The sequence below is a fragment of the Acinonyx jubatus genome, chromosome A1 (genome assembly GCF_027475565.1).
Source record: "Acinonyx jubatus isolate Ajub_Pintada_27869175 chromosome A1, VMU_Ajub_asm_v1.0, whole genome shotgun sequence".
In the NCBI taxonomy this organism is placed as follows: Eukaryota; Metazoa; Chordata; class Mammalia; order Carnivora; family Felidae; genus Acinonyx; species Acinonyx jubatus.
Window position 1 is genome coordinate 35,322,149 of NC_069380.1, and position 18,655 is coordinate 35,340,803.

General features: G+C 37.5%; 1 protein-coding gene across 4 annotated transcripts in view; it reads right to left on the reverse strand.

Moving 5' to 3' along the window:
• DIAPH3 (diaphanous related formin 3) overlaps positions 1-18,655 on the reverse strand; it is a 503,888-nt gene that overhangs the window by 130,415 nt on the left and 354,818 nt on the right. For all 4 annotated transcript variants that reach the window (XM_053216218.1, XM_053216210.1, XM_053216209.1 and 1 more), the window contains 2 exons: positions 4,665-4,760; positions 4,109-4,168 (listed from right to left, as the gene is read on the reverse strand). In XM_053216218.1, coding sequence (XP_053072193.1) covers positions 4,109-4,168; positions 4,665-4,760 — 156 coding nt within the window. The remainder of the gene's footprint in view (positions 1-4,108; positions 4,169-4,664; positions 4,761-18,655) is intronic.

Here is an 18,655-nt window from a genome sequence, read left to right on the forward strand (position 1 = left end):
TAAGTCCCACTTATTTGGGTGACATCCAACGACCTGATTCTGCTCAATATAGTACATTAATCATTCCATTCAAACCTAAACATAAACATGTCTGTTCATTCAACACACTCTTACTAAACACCCATGTGTTAGGCACCAATGCAGCTAAGTGCTGAGGTTATAGCAGTAAACAAGTCAGATAGCTTTGATCGCCTTGTCCCCACCCTGACGGGACTCACACATAGAGTGGCAGACACTGAATAAGAATATTTTACAGGAAATGACTACTGCAAAATGGGAAAGCCACGGTGTTATTAGAGCATACAGTTTTACAGGGTTCAGGCTGGGGTTCATGAAGAGCCTCCTGAGAAAGTCCACAAATGTTGCTCTTTCTTGGCTCACCCTTGCCCTCCGGCTTTTGGCCTCATTTCTACTCATCTCTCAAAACTCTGTCTGGATTTCAGGTCCTTCTAGAAGTCAAGTCTGGATTGTCTTCATAAGGTCTGGATCGGTCTTCCACACTTGTAGATATTCCCAAAACATTATGTATTACTTCTATCCTGGCATTAACCAAATGTATAGCAATTGCTACTCATCTGTCCCAAATGCATGATGAACTCTTAGATATGGTAAGTGCCTAGCAAATGCTTAAGTTTTGCTAAATTGGGGCACCTAGGTGGCTCAGTTGGTTAAGTGTCCGACTTCAGGTCATGATCTCACAGTTCATGAGTTTGAGCCCCATGTTGTTGGGCTCTGTGCTGACAGCTCAGAACCTGGAGCCTGCTTCGGATTCTGTGACTCCTTCTCTCTCTGCCCCTCACCAGCTCACACTCTGTCTCCCTCTCTCTCAAAAATAAATAAACATAAGAAAAATTTTTTAAAAAACAAGTTTTGCTAAATTAATGAATGAATAAAGTTTTTGTGAGGAAAAATATTGGACATTTAGTTTCTGCTGAGGCTTTCACAGGCAACACAAAAGGTAAAAGAAGTTATGGTTTTAACCAAAGTATTTTTGGTAGCAATCCGGAGCACAGCACAAGGACTGGATCATTCATACATGAGGTCATCTTCTGCCAAAATATACACTGGAACATTTTAGCTGCAAGGTCCCAGAGGATATTTTACCAGGATCTTCTAATTCTGAATTATAAGATGCCTGATGTCTGTACCTACATCTGTATGTGTATGCATAATCTAAAGCTCTATACAATCTGAATTTATACTCTATACAATCTAAATGTTCCATGATCTTTCTAACAGAGTATAAGGTGGCTACAATTAATACAGATGTTTTGATACAGAGTTTATCAAAAGAAAAAGTGATCATAATTCCAGAAGATGAGTCCTATCTAGAGGTTAAATCTGGGAACAAAAGACAAGATACACTGGAGGTTAAGACATATCTGAGAGGGTGAATCTCAATAAGTCAACCTTATGTCAAGAAGAGAAAAAAAATGTACACACATGGCTCATCAGCTCAAGGGGGTGAAGGGGAACAGATCCTGATTCAAGCAATTGTACTCAGGAGGGCAACATGGCAGAGAGATTAAGAAGTCAGAATCAAAAGTCAGACAGGTTCAGGTTCAAAACTTGGCACAGGACCATAAACAAACTTCTAGACCTATTTAATCTTTAGTTACTTTCAACAACAAAAGGGAGATAAAAATATTGACTATCCGATATGATTATTGCCAAGATTGAATAGGATGATACATATAAAAATTCTGCATAGTGCTTGGTATTTAGCAAGCCAAATAACTCAGCAGACATTAACTTATTATTATTAATACCTTTACAGATATTATTTTACTAAGGATATAAGCCAAGTTTAAAATAATTGTATAAAATCTTAGAAATCTTTAAAAATAGGTTATGAGATAATATGAATTACTATATATGCATGTAGAAAAGAACAGACATTAGTTTTAAGTACATATGAAAGCAGATTAAAAAGTAAAATAGGTTTGAGTTACATTTCATTCACTTAGTTCAGTTGTAGGGTTAGCATTTTCAAAACAAAAAGGAATGCTTAAATAGCAAGATTACAAAATACTCTGAAATATCATCTTTTTCTAAAAATAATCATGATCCTTGCTGCAATCATGATACTTTCCTTAAAAAAATCTACACTTTTCAACATGCAGTCAAGTAAATCTAACTTCTTTATACACAGAGTTCTTAAAGAGTAACTGGTCATTTGAATTTTTCCCCATGTGGTTAGAAATATGAAGGGAAAACACAACAGAAATATTGATAGAAAATAAGTTTTAAAAAGACTTTAATCCACTGCATTTATATTAGAAGAGACTTCGACCTCTGTGATACATCGATTTCCACTGGTTTGCTATATCATCTATTCGCTTAAGTATCACAATAGTCTTAGAACTTCACATTGCACATGTCAACTTGAATAAAGATAGAAATGCAAGGTTCATCTGCTTTTATGCAATGCACCAAAATACCACAATTTATAAGTAATTATAGATGAGCCTTTATAGACTGGACACTTTACTGACATTATAGTAAGAAAAGGACTAGGTTCCCCAGGCAATGCATAAAATTATCTTGAATAATATTCCTCTACATAATACCTAAAGTACTTATTTTAAATTAAGCATAGCATGGGTATATGTATGCCATTATAATCATGCCATGGTCATTGTGTTGGCCGTGGGTCTTGGATGATTCACAATACGGGCTGCATTGTTTATTTTATGCATTTTATTACTAACAAAAAGTAATCCAATGTAGCCGTATGTAATCAAAAAAGAAATGTGATGGGAATCAGAGTTGCATTTTGGTCATATTTATGTCACTAACTAGCTCTGTACTCCTGGGAAGTTTTCAGCTTCTCTCAGTTTCCACTTATTCATCTACAAAACAAAATAGTCTCTAGGGTCCCAGGATAGCTCTATTCTCCAGAATTTTTGCCATTATTTACCATGTCGCAATGACTCCAAATCATAAACCCAAATTTAGGAATTACTTAATTACCTACAGTGAATATCTCTGACATACTACTACAATTCCTTTTTCTACTGTAGGGAAATGGCAAACGGTAACAAACACATACTGTTGAAAAGACTCAGAAGACCTATTTAAAAATTTGCTGTAGATATTACCTTTCCTCTCATTTATTAAACATCTACTGTATACATTTTACCTTGAGCAGTAAGCATCTATCCATCTATTAAGATTAATTACCCACATTCTCGTCTTTTTCTTTTTTACTTCACAAATTTTTTTAGGCTACCCTAGAAATTTGACACAGATTTCTATACTCCGTCACACATTCACATTTCCAGAAATTAACTCATCTGCACCCAAAACAACCCTTCAGTGCAAATCTGTCAAGTATTTTTTCCATTTATAACTCTGGCATACTTTGGTGACAATCTCACTCTGTATAAACGACAATGCTGGTCGATAAACTTGCTTATGACTATGGAAGGTAAGCAGAACCCTGTAATATGGGACAGTGAGAGAAAGGGAACCGACATAAATAAAACCGAGTCAACATGAACTGGCACCTTGAAGAGAAGAAGAGGGCTCCATGCAGGTGGTGTGCAGAGGTTGGTCAGGGACTTTTGAAAGCAGTCAATCTCAGCTAAGTATCAGAGACTAAGTTAACCCACCTTTTTGGTGATTCTGGTACATCCTTCCACAATAATAACACATGAGGCTCATCTGTGTTAATGATTTTGTCAAAATGCTAGTCATACTATTTCAGACTTTACTGGCAAATATGGTAGAGTAAAATAGGTAACAGATTCAATATTTCAAATTGTATCCTGATATAAGGTAAATCCTATGTAAAATATTACTTTGAGAGCATACTGCTTTTGAAAGGATACATTGGACAACACTGATCAAAAATGTGTGACATAATCTCAGATAATAATTTTAAAAATTCATCTGAGATCTGAAAGAACTCTATATACTACCTCAAGGCAATGATGTAAGCATGAAACATGAATATACAATCTCATAGCAAATAAGTACAGCTACACATTTCTCCTATTATAGCTGTATCTAAACGTGAGAACTTCCCAGCAGCCTATTAAAATAACAGATCAATAGGATAAAAGTAGATAAGAAGAATGTGCAATTTATGAATGCGGTTTATTACCATGGTTACAAACTTTCAGAACAGGCCTCTGAGACATGGGACTGAAACTTCGCCGAATATCTGTTAAAAAAAGAGAGAGAGAGAGAGAGAGAGAAAATTAATATAGAGGTCTGTTCATCTCAAAAAGTGTTACAGTATTAGACTGTTTTCAAAGGTGAAATAGGTCGGGACCCAAAGCAATGCTTCAATACCCTGAAATACTTGAAGCAATGATGTTATGACTTTTACTTCCCATTTAATTATGCTACTGTAAACTCCACTGGGATAAGGTGCATATGGTTCTTTAGATGAGACTTGTCACACTAATCAAGATTTTCTAGGTTCAGTGCTTTGATTTGTTAATGTGCCACTGACATCAGCCAACTGGAATGCTTCTCTCTCTGACATTTGTCACTGCAAGGGAAGGATTAAGCAAACTCATGGAACTTCTGAAGAGTTGTTGCCCACAGCACTGCATGCTTGACACATGACTTGAAAAGAATTAAAAGGAAGGAAAAAAAGGTTGTTCTTTGTGATAGTTCCCTAGAAAGTAACATGAAACAAGTATAATGTTCACCTTTTGGCTTTGGTGTCCTTTTTCTTCGGTCGCGGAAGGCAGCCCCCGACTGCAAAGCCTCCAGCAGACTATCCATCACTCCTGTCTCATCACCCTCTGTGAAAAGAGATGCAGGGAATTCTATCAGCCCCCGGGGTTACCATAGCAATGTCAAAGCATACACAGAAGCTGGTGATGGTGATGGTAGGGGGAAGAAAGATCAGATGCCAGGACTAAACCAGCAATTTTAAGATAAGATAGGACTTCAACTCTCTCATAAATCAAATATCTTTTAATGAAATCTGTCTCATTAGTGTCTGCGTTACTGTCCACTAAAGAGGACCGGGTTCCATTGATTCACTTCAGAGGACTGCTTTTATAGTCTGGCGGCACAATAACTTTAAATAGAATGCGGTTCTAGTCATATCTGTGTCGCGGGTTATCATAAATCACATTTCCCTTGTAGAAATGGGTTATTTTCAAAGCACCAGCTTCTATTCTAAAATCGGCCAGGTGTAGGAGAATGTTCTTGTTGTTGTTATTGAGAACTCTGCTGCCTAAACTCATTGCACAAAATTATATTTCCAGGTTAACTATTGTGAACATGCTCCCAACAACTGAGTTTTCATATCAGAAGATAATCGCCCCCTGACTTAGGTGACACGGAATAATCACTACAAACTTTTACAGAATGTATGAAAAGTTTGTCTTCTGTAATGAAAAATAACAGAAGAGGCTCTCAAATACCTAAAATATTTCATCCCATTATGATTACTTTAAATTGATATTCTGTATATATTTACCGAAAGATGTGGTTATAGAGTCAATTCTCTCTGCAAAAAACAGATTATTTTGTAATATTTACAGCTATTTATAGCTGTCAAAGCTAAATATTATTGAAAAGCAGTGGGAAAAAGAAAAGCTTCAAAGAAACTGCTGGCCCAATCCCAAATTCAAGGAAATGCCCAAGACTTTTTGGTCCCTCGGAAAGAGGTTACTCGTAGGCATTCTCTATGAAATTGTGTGACTGGTATACGTTACATGGAAAGTAACAGAAAACTATTTTCCTCTCATTTTTTAAAATTTCTTTTTATTGAGACACAATCCCTTCATTTGGAACAGATGACAAATGAATGCAGGAGAGTACAGATAGCAAACATTTACAGTTTATAAACAGATACATAAATATAAATATGCACTGGCCCCTTTCCATCTGGTTCTATCTCATATTTTTAGAAAAGTACTAAATTTCGTAGGTGTAATTTAAAAAAAAGGTGGGTGATAAATAGAATATTTGGAAGTTAATTTTCATATAAGTTTAATTCTGAGGTGGTTTGATGGCTATTTTAATTAAAATGCATCACAAATTTCAGTCACTTTAATTAGTAATTAGCGATCTTCGAAAATTTACACTCAAACTTAAAAAAAAAAAAAAAAACCTGCAAGGAATGCCAGGTATATAAGGTTGTGGATATATTTTGTTAGTAAAAGGTAATATTTTAAAAACCTAAAAGTTTAAGAAAGCAAGCATGAGATTAATGGCATTAACTTTAAGGGGGAGAAAAAGAGAATTACAAAAAAAATTTGAACTTTCCTTAGTAAGTTTACTGTTGGTAATGGTAATGACATAGTGATTCTGAAACTATTATGTTTATATCATAAGACTGAGGAGATAGGTATACTCATCATGGGAAACGATACACAAGTATGGAATAGGTGAGGAAGAACCACGAAGTGTTGGAATGCTAGTACAACTATCACAGAAGCTCAGGGTTTTTAAAAAACACGTTTCCTAGCTTTCCAAAATAACCCAGAAGTAATGACACTGTGATAGCAAAGAGCATGTCTGGTCTCCAGATCTTGATTTCTGAATACCATTCTTAATGGGAACCAGAATACGTAGAGAAATGACTGATTCTGGTGCTGAGACCAAGAAAGTGTGAACAAGGAAGGCATTGATGCACCAGAAGATAATCGAGTGCTCAAGGACAGACAGGGATGTGTCAAAAGGGCAGAGGAGAGCCAGACTGAAAGACAGCCTTGGCCAAATTTTGGATGACATGAGTACTAAATGAGTAATAATGGAGATGGATTATTACACATTGGGGGGGAAAAACAATTATGCATCCATATTGATACTAAAAAATTAGAAATAAATATAGGGGGAGAGAAAGCTCCTCTTTACAAAAGAATGTCAACCACTAGGTGTCAAAGATACAGGGGAAATAGAAAATACACTATTTTATAACTCACATAACAAGAACTGAATGAGGCAGATATCATCAATGGATGCAGAAACCATTGTGTACAAGGCTGCAAAGGAACAGGAGTTGGAGAAATCTGGCAGATATCACCTTACCCAAATACTCAAATCTGACATCAAATTTGGTAACGACTCCTTTCTCAAGTGATGCACTAAGACAGATACAACCTGTGTGGTACTTTGCAGAAAAAAATATTTATCCTGAATCTAAATGTAAGGAAACAATCACAGAAATCCAAAGTTGGGAACATTATGTGAAATGAGTGGCCTGGGTTCTTAATAACTACCAATTATGAAAAAGGAGAAGGAGACAGGGAGGAAAGGAAAGAAATTAGGGAGCTGTTCTAGATTAAAGGAGATTAAAGAGATATGACAACGAAATGCAATACAAATACAATCTTTGATTAGCTCTTAGACTATAAAAAAAAGTTATGATTTTATTGAGTTAACTGGGGAAATTTTAAAATGGACTAGATGTTAAAGAATTATAGCATACCAATGTTAAATTACCTGAATAAGATAATTACATTATCATTAGGTAGGTTAATCCATTTGTTCTGAGCAGATAGATACCGACACATTTAGGCTCACAGAACAACTTACACCCCCACGTTTCCATGTTTTCTATTTCATGTGCTTGAACATGCTGTTCTCTTTACATAGAACATCTTTCCCTTTCCTTCACCAAGCTAACTTCTTCTCCTTTAAGACAGAGAACCGAGAACCCTTCCCTGATCTATGTGGGCTGAACTGGGTGCCCCTCCATGTCCTAATGGCATGGGGTACCGACAGCAATAAATCCTTTACAATATAATTTACTTGACAGTTTTTACCATTAGACTGAGTTCACTGAGGACAGAGATTATGGCTTTTTTCAGAAAAATCCCAGTATTGCACAGAAAATGTTCCTTAATATATGCTGACCATATTAACAAGTGAAGCACTAATAGGGCCAAATGGAAGGAAAAAATCACGCAGGAAAATAAAGGTCTCATGTGGAAAGGGGGCCAGGGAAGTGGTGGGAGTACATTCCTACCACCATTGTAAACAAAGCAGCACTGTTTCTTCCTCTTCCCTTGTCTCCTACATCCATTCAGCTGCCAAACTGTACACGCCTAAATATCTCAAGAATCTGTTTCCTTTTCTGACTAAACTTTAAGTTCAGTGTCCAGAATTGAATTAATTTTTTTTAATGTTTATTTATTTTTGAGAGACAGAGAGTGAACAGGGGGAGGGCACAGAGAGGGAGACACAGAATCCGAAGCAGGTTCCAGACTCAGCTGTCAGCACAGAGCTTGATGCGGGGCTTGAATTCAACAAGCTGTGAGATCATGACCTGAGCCGGAGTCGGATGCTTAACCGACTGAACCACCCAGGCACCCCAGAACTGAATTATTTTTCACCCAAAATAGTGCATGAGTTGCCAGGAGTCACATTGTGTCTAGTTAATCCCAAATTCAAATTTATCCCATATAGCACCAGTGAGCTCTGAAGCAGAACTAGGATCTTCAATCCCCTAGTCACAAATTTTCAGTATCTCTCACTTCCCACAATATAAAGTACCAACTCTTTCACTTGTCCCAACACTTGATTCCAATTGCTTTTCCAATCTTATATCCTCTAACTTCATGACCTGCTCTTTAGCTAAAGGCAACTTTAAAGCTGTGGTTCTTTACAAACCTCTCTCCCATCCTTCACTCTCCACATGGAAGTTCTGTGCTTTAGCCTCCCAGAGCTGATGGCATTTCTTGGCCTTCACTCCCACAGCGTAATGGAAAGAATATAATACGGAAGTAAGGAGACACGCATTCTAGTCTGAGGTCTCAACACACTACCTGTGAGACACTGGACTAGTTATAAAATCATTCCTGACAAGTGTAATAGAAAGAATACCTTTCTAGGGTTAATGAGAGAATCAAATGAGATAATACAAAAGAAAGCACTTGATAAATTGCTAAGTGATATAAAAATGTAGGGGAATAAATTAATAAATGAACTCCATAGCACACTACAGCAAGTTTATGCAATATTTGATTGTGCTTCAGGCACTGTTTTAGATACATTATAAATTAAATAACCTTTATAGTGTATTTTACTATGTTCTTGAATATCATCATTTCTAAGGGAAACTGATAGGAAGTACCTATGAGAAGTAGGCCCTGGAATGGGAAAAGATATTTGCAAATGACATATCAGATAAAGGGTTAGTATCCAAAATCTATAATGAATTTATCAATCTCAACACCCGAAAAACAGATAATCCAGTGAAGAAATGGGCAGAAGACATAGACACTTTTCCAAAGAAGACATCCAGATGGCCAACAGAAACATGAAAAATGCTCAGCATCACTCATCATCAGGGAAATACAAATCAAAACCACATTGAGATACCACGTCATACCGGTCAGAGTGGCTAAAATTAACAACTTAGGAAACAACAGGATGTGGAGAAACAGGAATCCTCTTGCACTGTTGGTGGGAATGCAAACTGGTGCAGCCACTCTGGAAAACAGTGTGGAGGTTCCTCAAAAAGTTAAAAATAGAACTACCCTATGACCCAGTAATAGCACCGCTAGGAATTTACCCAAGGGATGTAAGAGTGCTGATGCATAGGGGCACAGGTACCCCAATGTTTATAGCAGCACTTTCAACAATAGCCAAATTATGGAGAAAGCCGAAATGTCCATCAGCTGATGAATGGATAAAGAAGATGTGGTTTATATATACAATGGAATACTACTTGGCAAGGAGAAAAATGAAATCCTGCCATTTGCAGCAATGTGGATGGAACTGGAAGGTATTATGCTAAGTGAAATAAGTTAGAGAAAGACAGAATATCATATACGTTTTCACTCATATGTGAAACTTGAGAAACTTAGCAGAATACCATGGGGGAGGGGAAGGGGGAAAAATAGTTACAAAAAGAGAGGGAGGGAGGCAAACCATAAGAGACTCTTAAATACAGAAAACAAACTGAGGGTTCATTGGGGGAGGGGAAAATGAATGATGGGCATTGAGGAGGGCACTCATTGGGATGAGCACTGGGTGCTGTTGTATGGAAGCAATGAATCACGGGAATCTACCCCTAAATCCAAGAGCACACTGTAGACACTGTAAGTTGGCCAACTTAACAATAAATTATATTAAAAAAATAAAAAACAAAAAACAAAAAAAAATTAAAAAAGATACTGTTAATCACAAATAAAATTAAAAAAAAATTTTTTTTTTAACGTTTATTTATTTTTGAGACAGAGAGAGATAGAGCATGCACGGGGGAGGGTCAGAGAGAGAGGGAGACACAGAATCTGAAACAGGCTCCAGGGTCTGAGCTGTCAGCCCAGAGCCCGACGCGGGGCTCGAACACATGAACTGTGAGATCGTGACCTGAGCTGAAGTCAGACGCTTAGCCGACTGAGCCACCCAGGCGCCCCACAAATAAAATTTTTAAAACGTGCATTTAGAATATTCATTCAACATATGCTTACTGAGGGCCTACTGTGTGCCAGGATATTATTAGGCACTAAAAATACCTAGGCCCCAAGAATTAACAAGACATGTCTTCTGATCACAAGAAGCAGAACAGTGTGATAGTAAGGGAGGGATCTGGACGAACTACTGGAGATGTAAGGTTTCCTAGTGAATTACGAGCTGACACATAAGCAGGAGTTAGTCATGGCAAAACGAGAGACAGAATAGCATACCTGGCAGAAGGGATAACAGGTGCAAAGGCAAAAGATATGAATAAAAACAAAAGTGAGCTATAGTAAAGTATTGAGATGATTTATATTTACATGATTCTAATACAAACCTAATAACTCAGATTTACATAAGTCTAATGCATTATTCCTCTGCAAAGAGAAACAAACATTAGCTATTTTTTAATTGTAGACTAGAATTCAATTTCCCTAACTACAAGTCAGTTCATATTCAAAATATTTATAGCTTGTTTCCTGCTGTGAACTCTTTTAAATAAATAGACTAACTGTGATAGTCAAAGCTTTGCTACGTCTGAATAACAGATCACCTTGTTAATTAGTAAATGGTATTTTAAAAAATCGTACAGTGTCAAGGTAAATGGAGAAGGGAGAGCTAAGGATGAGTTACCTCTGAAGCAGAATCAATAGGACGTGCAGACAAGGAGAGGGAAAGCAGCTAAGGAGTCACACAGTCTGAGGTCTCTGGGGCCTATGACTAGAGGAGTAGAAAATATGGAAATATTTTCAAATAATATTGAGTTTGGTGGAGAACAAATGTTGAACATAATGAGTTTCCTTTTGGACGTGTGAGTACAAGGTGCTAGCAGGGACCTCCTGATAACTTCTGAAAGTAAGCTGGAAATTCTGGCCTCAAATTCAGACAAAAATTTCAGTACTATTTCCGGAAATCATTTCTGTATTACAAAAGACACTTGCTCAGCACTCTCGGCCAGACTCTGAGAAAGGTCCCGAAATACCAGGGGTGACTTTATCCTTGCCTCACAGATGCTAGTGGTCCTCTAGAAGTGCATAGGACTGAATCGGGAGAGGCGGCATCTTGAGAACCAGTGACATTTTATAAAGAGGAGAAAAGAGAAAAGGCAGGGACCTGGTAAAGTTTGTTCTGTCCTTTATTTCACTTTTCCCAAACCAAGGCAGAACACTGAAAGTACAGATAACAACAGATGCAGAGAAAATCCTGAAAGGTTCCAGAACATTAAAAACAAACCATATAGGCTGCATACAAAGTATAAAATCAGAATAGAACTGGATTTCTCAATAGCAACACTGAGTTCCAGAAGACAAGATACAGATTTCAAATTCTGAAAGAGAAAGTATTTCCAATGAAGAAATGGTGACATGGCCTAGAAGTGGAGGATAGAAAATGAACACGCAAGTTTCTGACCACTCGCTCGTAAAAAACTACTGAAAGGCGTGCCTCTGCAAAAAAGGGAAGAAAGTAAGATAAAACAAAAAACAAAAAACAAACAAACAAACATGGGATCTAGGAAAGGGGAGGGGACAGAACAGCAAAGTGGGAAAAAAAATTTCTCAAGATGGTACTTGTGTCCCCGGCTCAGAGCAGCCGCCAATTCAGATCACATGGGAGAAAAAGGCAATGGAGGAGAGAACCGTAGCCAAGGAACTAAAAGCAAATCTGCTGTGTTGAACCATTTGCAAAAATGACTGCTGCTGATTAAACAGACGTGTCTGAGAGTCTGGATAAAACAGTGACAGATATACCCAAGTACTAAGCAAATTAAGAAAAAAAAAGTATAAATCTAGAAATAACACTGTTGCCCAACGGGAAACAATCATGGAATACTAACTGGAGGAATAAGGAGTATTTCCACAGTTGCGCCATTATAAACACTGGTTATTCTTGGACTAGCAGGTATGATACAGTTGTAATGTGAGGACGTCAGGGGTAGAAGAAAAGGGTACAAGGTCGGCAGAAAGCAAAAGGAAACTAAATCATCACTGATCAGGAACTCAGTAATGCCTAAAACAAATTAGCAATAGTCTAAGCATATTATCTAGAAATAGAGAAGAGGTAAATAAATACCAGGAAAAAAAAAATCCTAAGAATTAAAAGTGGTTACCTCTGAGAAGTGGAAGGCAGTAGAGAAGAGGGAAAATACGCTATAAGCTTAACATATTTCATTTAGGAATTTGCAGACATTATGTTGATATATATAAAGTAATGCCAGCAACAAAAGATTTCATGACAGGAAAAGATGACCAGGGAGATGGAGATGAAGGAAGTTGATTTTTGGCCTAACTGTGCTTTCCTCTGAGAAGGGGAGGAGGAGAGGTAACAAATGGAATAACACAACATCATGAGCACCGTGATGGAGATCTCCAGCCCAGGAGGGACACTTGGTGTGGGGCGCAGGAAGAAAGAACAGCAGTCAGAGAAGGCCCCCTGGATACCCAAGACTTAAAGAGTTTTAGGTCTGCCATGGCTTTCCGAAGGCGGAAGACCCTGCTCGAGCTCAAAGAACAGGCAGAGGTTCTGGAGGGTCCAGAAACACTTGGCGGGCTCAGATGTCCATGGGAGTGGAGAGCAGGGTCCCCGAGGGGAAGTACTGAGAGGTGCTGAGGGCACAGGGAGGGGACAGCTCCCCACGCACTGAAATAGGCCCAGGAATTTGGGGTTTGCCTTTAAAGGAGCCATCAATTTATTTTAACCTAGGACCTAACATGGTCAAATTCCCATTTTAGAAAGATCACTATGAGGAGGGATAACATGGAAGGCAAGGTTTGAGGATTTCAGTCTAGGCAAACGTGATCACAGGGCCCAAGGAAGGAATGGAAGTGTTGAAAATGCAAAAGAGAAAGGAAGAACAGAACAATCTTGGTCAGCCTGGATGGAAGTATTCAAAAATAAAGTTGAAAAAAAAATAAAGTTGAGGTTAATTTCCAGGTATCTAGCTTGGCTAACTAGCCAACTAGCTATGGATCAATAATATTCCCCAAGTAATGACTCATGCTTGCCTGGTGGTGGAATGGGGCTGAGCCTAGAGAGGCATTCATTTTTGGATATGTTGAGGTGTTCATGAGATGTCCAACTGCAAGTGATTCAAGGTGTTCAGGAGGCTGATGGTGCCTTAGCTTTAACACTAGAGGCAGAACTGGTTACCCTAATAGTTTTAACTTAGAAACACAGTGGTTGTACTTGAAGCTATAGGAAAGAGCATAGTGAAAAGGTAGAGAACACAAGTTTTGAATTCAAACAACTTGGATTGAAACACTGGCTTTCCAATTAGCCATCTGTGTGACTCTGGGCAAATTACTTAACTCTACTAACCCTCATTTTTTTTCTCTTAACTTTCGTGTGGAAATAATAATAGTACCTGCTTCACAAAGGTTATTGGAGGATTAAAAGAGATACATCATGTCCAGGCACAAAAGAGAGTGCCTGGCACAGAGTAAGGGCTTAATGTCAGTTGATCTGTGGTGTGCTAGTTGTTGAAATGGCAGAGTGCGTGATCTCTTAGGAAGAGAGCGTGCAGTGACATGAGCTCTGAGGATAAGCCACAAAGCAAACTAATGTGTAAAGGGAATGTAGGAAGAAATGAGCGTTCACAGACTGTGACCATTTCCCATTGTGTTTACTTTGCATGCACTTTGAGAGCTCCCGTTTTTACCCCATTGTCCCCTACACATCTTCTGTAACTCACCACATTTTATAGGGCTTCAGCAGCAGGAAGAGATATAACGGAACTGGGAGCGGGGCTACGGAAGAAAAGCTCAGTCTCTCCAAGAATTGTTGAAAAGTGTGCCGCTGATGCACAAAATTCATAGGCTTATAGTTTAACCCAACTCCTTCTAAAAGAAACAGTGACAGTTGCCCTTACAAAATTCCATGAATTATTTTTCTATGCTGCTGGTTATAGACCTTCTGGGAACCAGATTGTATCTGCTTTACTTGGTAACCCAGTTCAGTCTTTAACCTAGAACAAAGCTCAAAATATGACTTAAACCAGACAGCAAAAAGACAGGAATAACTTAAAGTCTTTGAACTTGTCTTAATCTAGTTGTGAAAGTGAAAATTTGAGTCAAGGGAGTTAGAAAGCCAATTTTCATTGGGATTTAACTGATAAAATGATAATTAGAACAGTTCTCTTTTATACTGTAGTTAAGTGGTTCAACCATAAGTAGAATTTTTATTAAAAAAACCCAAGATTTTAGGGATGCCTGGGTGGCTCAGTCATTGAGCATCGAACTCTTAGTTTTGGCTCAGGTCATGATCTCACAGTTCGTGGGATCGAGCCCCCCATTGGTCTGTGTGCTGACAGCACAGAGCCTGCTTGGGATTCTCTCTCCACACCTCTCTCTCTGCCCCTTCTCTGCTCCTCCCCCTCTCAAAATAAATAAATAAACATTAAAAAAACCCTCAATATTTTAATATATTTTTTCTCCACTATTCTTCATTATTTGCACAATTTGAATTCAACACATTTCCTGTTATAACTTAGAAGGAAACAAATTAAAATCTTTTATAAAGGGATCCTGGGTGGCTCCGTCAGTTGAGCATCTGACCGGCTCAGGTCATCATCTCATGGCTTGTGAGTCGAGCCTTGCATCAGGCTCTGTGCTGATAGGTCAGAGCCTGGAGCCTGCTTCAGATTCTGTGTCTCCCTCTCTCTCTGCCCCTCCCCTACTTGTGCTCTGTCTGTCTCTCTCTCAAAAGCAAATAAACATTAAAAAACAAAATAAAATAAATCTTTTATAAAGAAGTTTTTACTGTTTTCAGTTTTTTTTTTTTTTTCTTTTAAAATAGAACGGTTAAGAACAAAATCAAGGACTCAAAGTGCTGGGCTTGAATCATGGCTCTTACTCTTACCAGCTGTGTGCCCCTTAAGGACCATCTTGTGCTTTCCCATCTCTTCATTTAGGAGGAGGAGAAGAGCATCTACCTCAAAAGGTTGTTTTAAGGATTAAGTGAGCTAACACATGTGAAAAGCTTACAATCGTGTCTCACACATGGTAAGGCCTCAATAGATATTAACTGCCATTTTTAATATTATGATGACTATTCTTACTCACCAATATGGTACACATTGCTGACTGGCCACTGCAAGATATCCATTCCCTACCCTCTCCTTGTTTGCTTCCACTATGGAGGCTGGAAAAGTTAAAACCTTATTTTCTGAGGCCCCCTACTAGCAAAGCTAAGGGTGGCCATGTAATGCATTTCTGACCAATGAAATTTAAGTGGACATCTGCTAGAGTGCTTCTAGGAAGAAAAAGGATGCATATGTTTATAACCTCTCTACTTCTGCTTCCTATCTTGAATATCTACTGGAGCTATGACATAGCTCTGTCTGAAATCACATGTTACTACTTATTTCTTGCTATCTTGAATATGCTTGGTCCTGTCGCAGCCACCTTGTGTCATCTTGTAACTCTTGAGCACATACCATGGGGCCATTTTTACAGCTGCTCTGGATAAAATATAGGCTATCTTTTCAAAGCTTCAGTAAAAACATATTTTACAGGTACATTTAAACAAATAAACCATGTTTATTATACTATTTATTATATTGTATGCAAATTAGAATCTAATTTTACATTTTATACTAAATAAAGTTAAAGAAGTATTTGTAAAATAAAGTATTTTTCTCAAATGAACTCTCTGGTCTTCAAAAAAAATATACAGGGGTGCCTGGGTGGCTCTGTCGGTTAAGCATTCAACTTCAGCTAAGGTCATTTTCTCACGGTTTGTGGGTTCAAGCCTCATGTCGGGCTCTGTACTGAAAGTTTGGAGCCTGGACACTGCTTCAGATTCTGTTCTCTCTTTCTCTGCTCCTCCCCCACTTGTGCCCCCCACCTCAAATAAATAAATAAACATTTAAAAAATACATCCATTATTGGATGTCACAAATAAAGCATGATTCTATTTTAATTATGTAAACTAGGCAAAAAAGGTAATATAAATATACTGTAACAAATCATATTGCATTGTCATTCATTTTTAATTTCCCAATTTCTTACAATTTAGGTTGTTGTAAAAAAAATGATGATTCCATCATCACAGTCATTTAATTAAACTCATGAAGATAACCCATGTATCTTCTTCTGAAATCTTTTTTAGAATTCTTTCATTTTTAAAACTAATGTAAACAAGTGGCAAAACTCCAGGAGAATAAATAAGTTACTTGTGTGCTCATTTAATTCTCTTTTCAAATAAAAAGGGCAGAACCAGGCGCCTGGGTGGCTCAGCTGGTTGAGCATCTGACTCTTGATTTTGCTCAGGTCCTGCTCTCATAGTTCTGTGAATTGAGTCCATGCAGCAGAGCATGCTGGACTCTCCCTCTTTCTCTGCCCCTCCCCCACTCTCCCTTTCTCTGTCTCCTTCAAAATAAAGAAATAAACTTAAAAAAGGGGCACAATCATTTTCAGAATGTCAACATACTTAACGCACAAGATTTAAAAGTGACCGTATATAATCAATAAATGAGTTTGTTATTACAAAATAATACAGCAGGTGGGCTGTATGCAATAGACATCCCACATTTAAAAAACAAAAAAACAAAAAACACTTCAGTAAGGGACACCTGGGTAGTTCAGTCAGTTAATCGTCCTACTTTGGCTCAGGTCATTATCTCATGGGTTAGAGCCCTGTGTTGGGCTCTGTGCTGACAGCTCAGAGCCTGGAGCCTGCTTTGGATTCTGTGCCTCCCCTGCTTGTGCTCTTTCTCTCAAAAATAAATAAATGTTAAAAACAAAAGAAAGCAAAAACTTCAGTAAGAGTTTCCCAAAGTGTGCACCACAGAATACTAGTTCCGTGAGAAGCAGTATGTGTGTGTGTGGTGGGGGAAGGGAGGGTAGTTCTGCGGTCAAATAAGCTTGGAAGATAATGTGTAGTATATACTGCTCTTGGAAATTCATATAAAAAACACTTAAAAATTTAATTCATGATTTATGATAAATGTGGCATTTCAAATCAGTACAGATAATGTTCAACAACTACTATGGTGACATTATTTTATTTGGATTCCACTCTGTTACTTACACCAACATAAATTCCAAGTAGATGAAACATTTCAACATTAAAAAATTAAACTGCAAAAGTACAGCAGACAGTATGTAAAAGTTTTCATTAGTTCTGGAATGAGAAGATCTTCTTATGAAACATCTAAATACCCAAATGTCATACAGATTTTACTACACTAAATGTCTGCAAACGGAAAGAATAATGAGAACAGAGTCAACATGAACAATAAAAGGAGAAACTAGAAAAAAAAAATTGAAACACAGATATTCCCTAAGACTAATTTTCTTGAAATAATGAACATTGTGACTCAGGGGAAAAAAATCAATAAAAAAACCATCAAAAAACAGGCAAATTATATGTTCAGGAAACCCATCTTAAAAATAAATAAGCAAGGCTTTTATACAGAGAATATAATACTCAAACTCATTCATAATTAAAGATATTCCAAATACATCAGTGAAAGATCATCTTTCACTTATCAGCGTAGCAATAAAAAATAAGGATAATTGGTATAGGCTGGAAAATAGGTCACTCCACACACTGTTGGTAGAAATATAAAGCTAATACAATCTCTTTAGAATGCAACGTAGACTCTATCAGAAATAAAATTGCACATCCCATTTCATGAAATATTTTCTAAGAAAATTATCCTACTTATAACTCACATGTGTGCAAAAGCACGTGCACAAGGATGTTCGTTATAACATTGTTTATAATAACAGGAGATTGGAAACAACCTAAATGCCCATCAGCAAGGGAGAGTCTAAGCTCTAACAGTAAGAGACAGACTAAATAAACCATGACGTTCACATGTTAACATATACAGAGATGTAAAAAAATAAGGAGGCATATTTCAATTGTTCATATGGACTATCTCCAAAACATAAGTGAAAAAAGTCAATCACTTATTTTATCAATAAGGACACTGGATAAAGACCTTTCTATGACCGCTCAGAGATATTAGCTATAAGGCAGAGGATATTTTTGGACTTCTTGCTTAGCCATTAGTCTACCACATGGTGCTCAAAAAGGCATTAATCATCCTTCCAGTATTAAAATGTTTGTTAAAATGTCTCCCATGTAAGTATTCAAACGCCCAACTCTGATTAGCTTGTTCACAGTGACCTATTCTAACAATTGCTAAAGAAAGCACAATATAAAATCCAGCGTTAACTCTGGTTAAAAACTAAACATTGTCAAAATTGTCCTTGTGTATTACATAGGGACTAGGATGCTGAGCAGATGCCCTCAGTTGTAAAAGCATAGAATG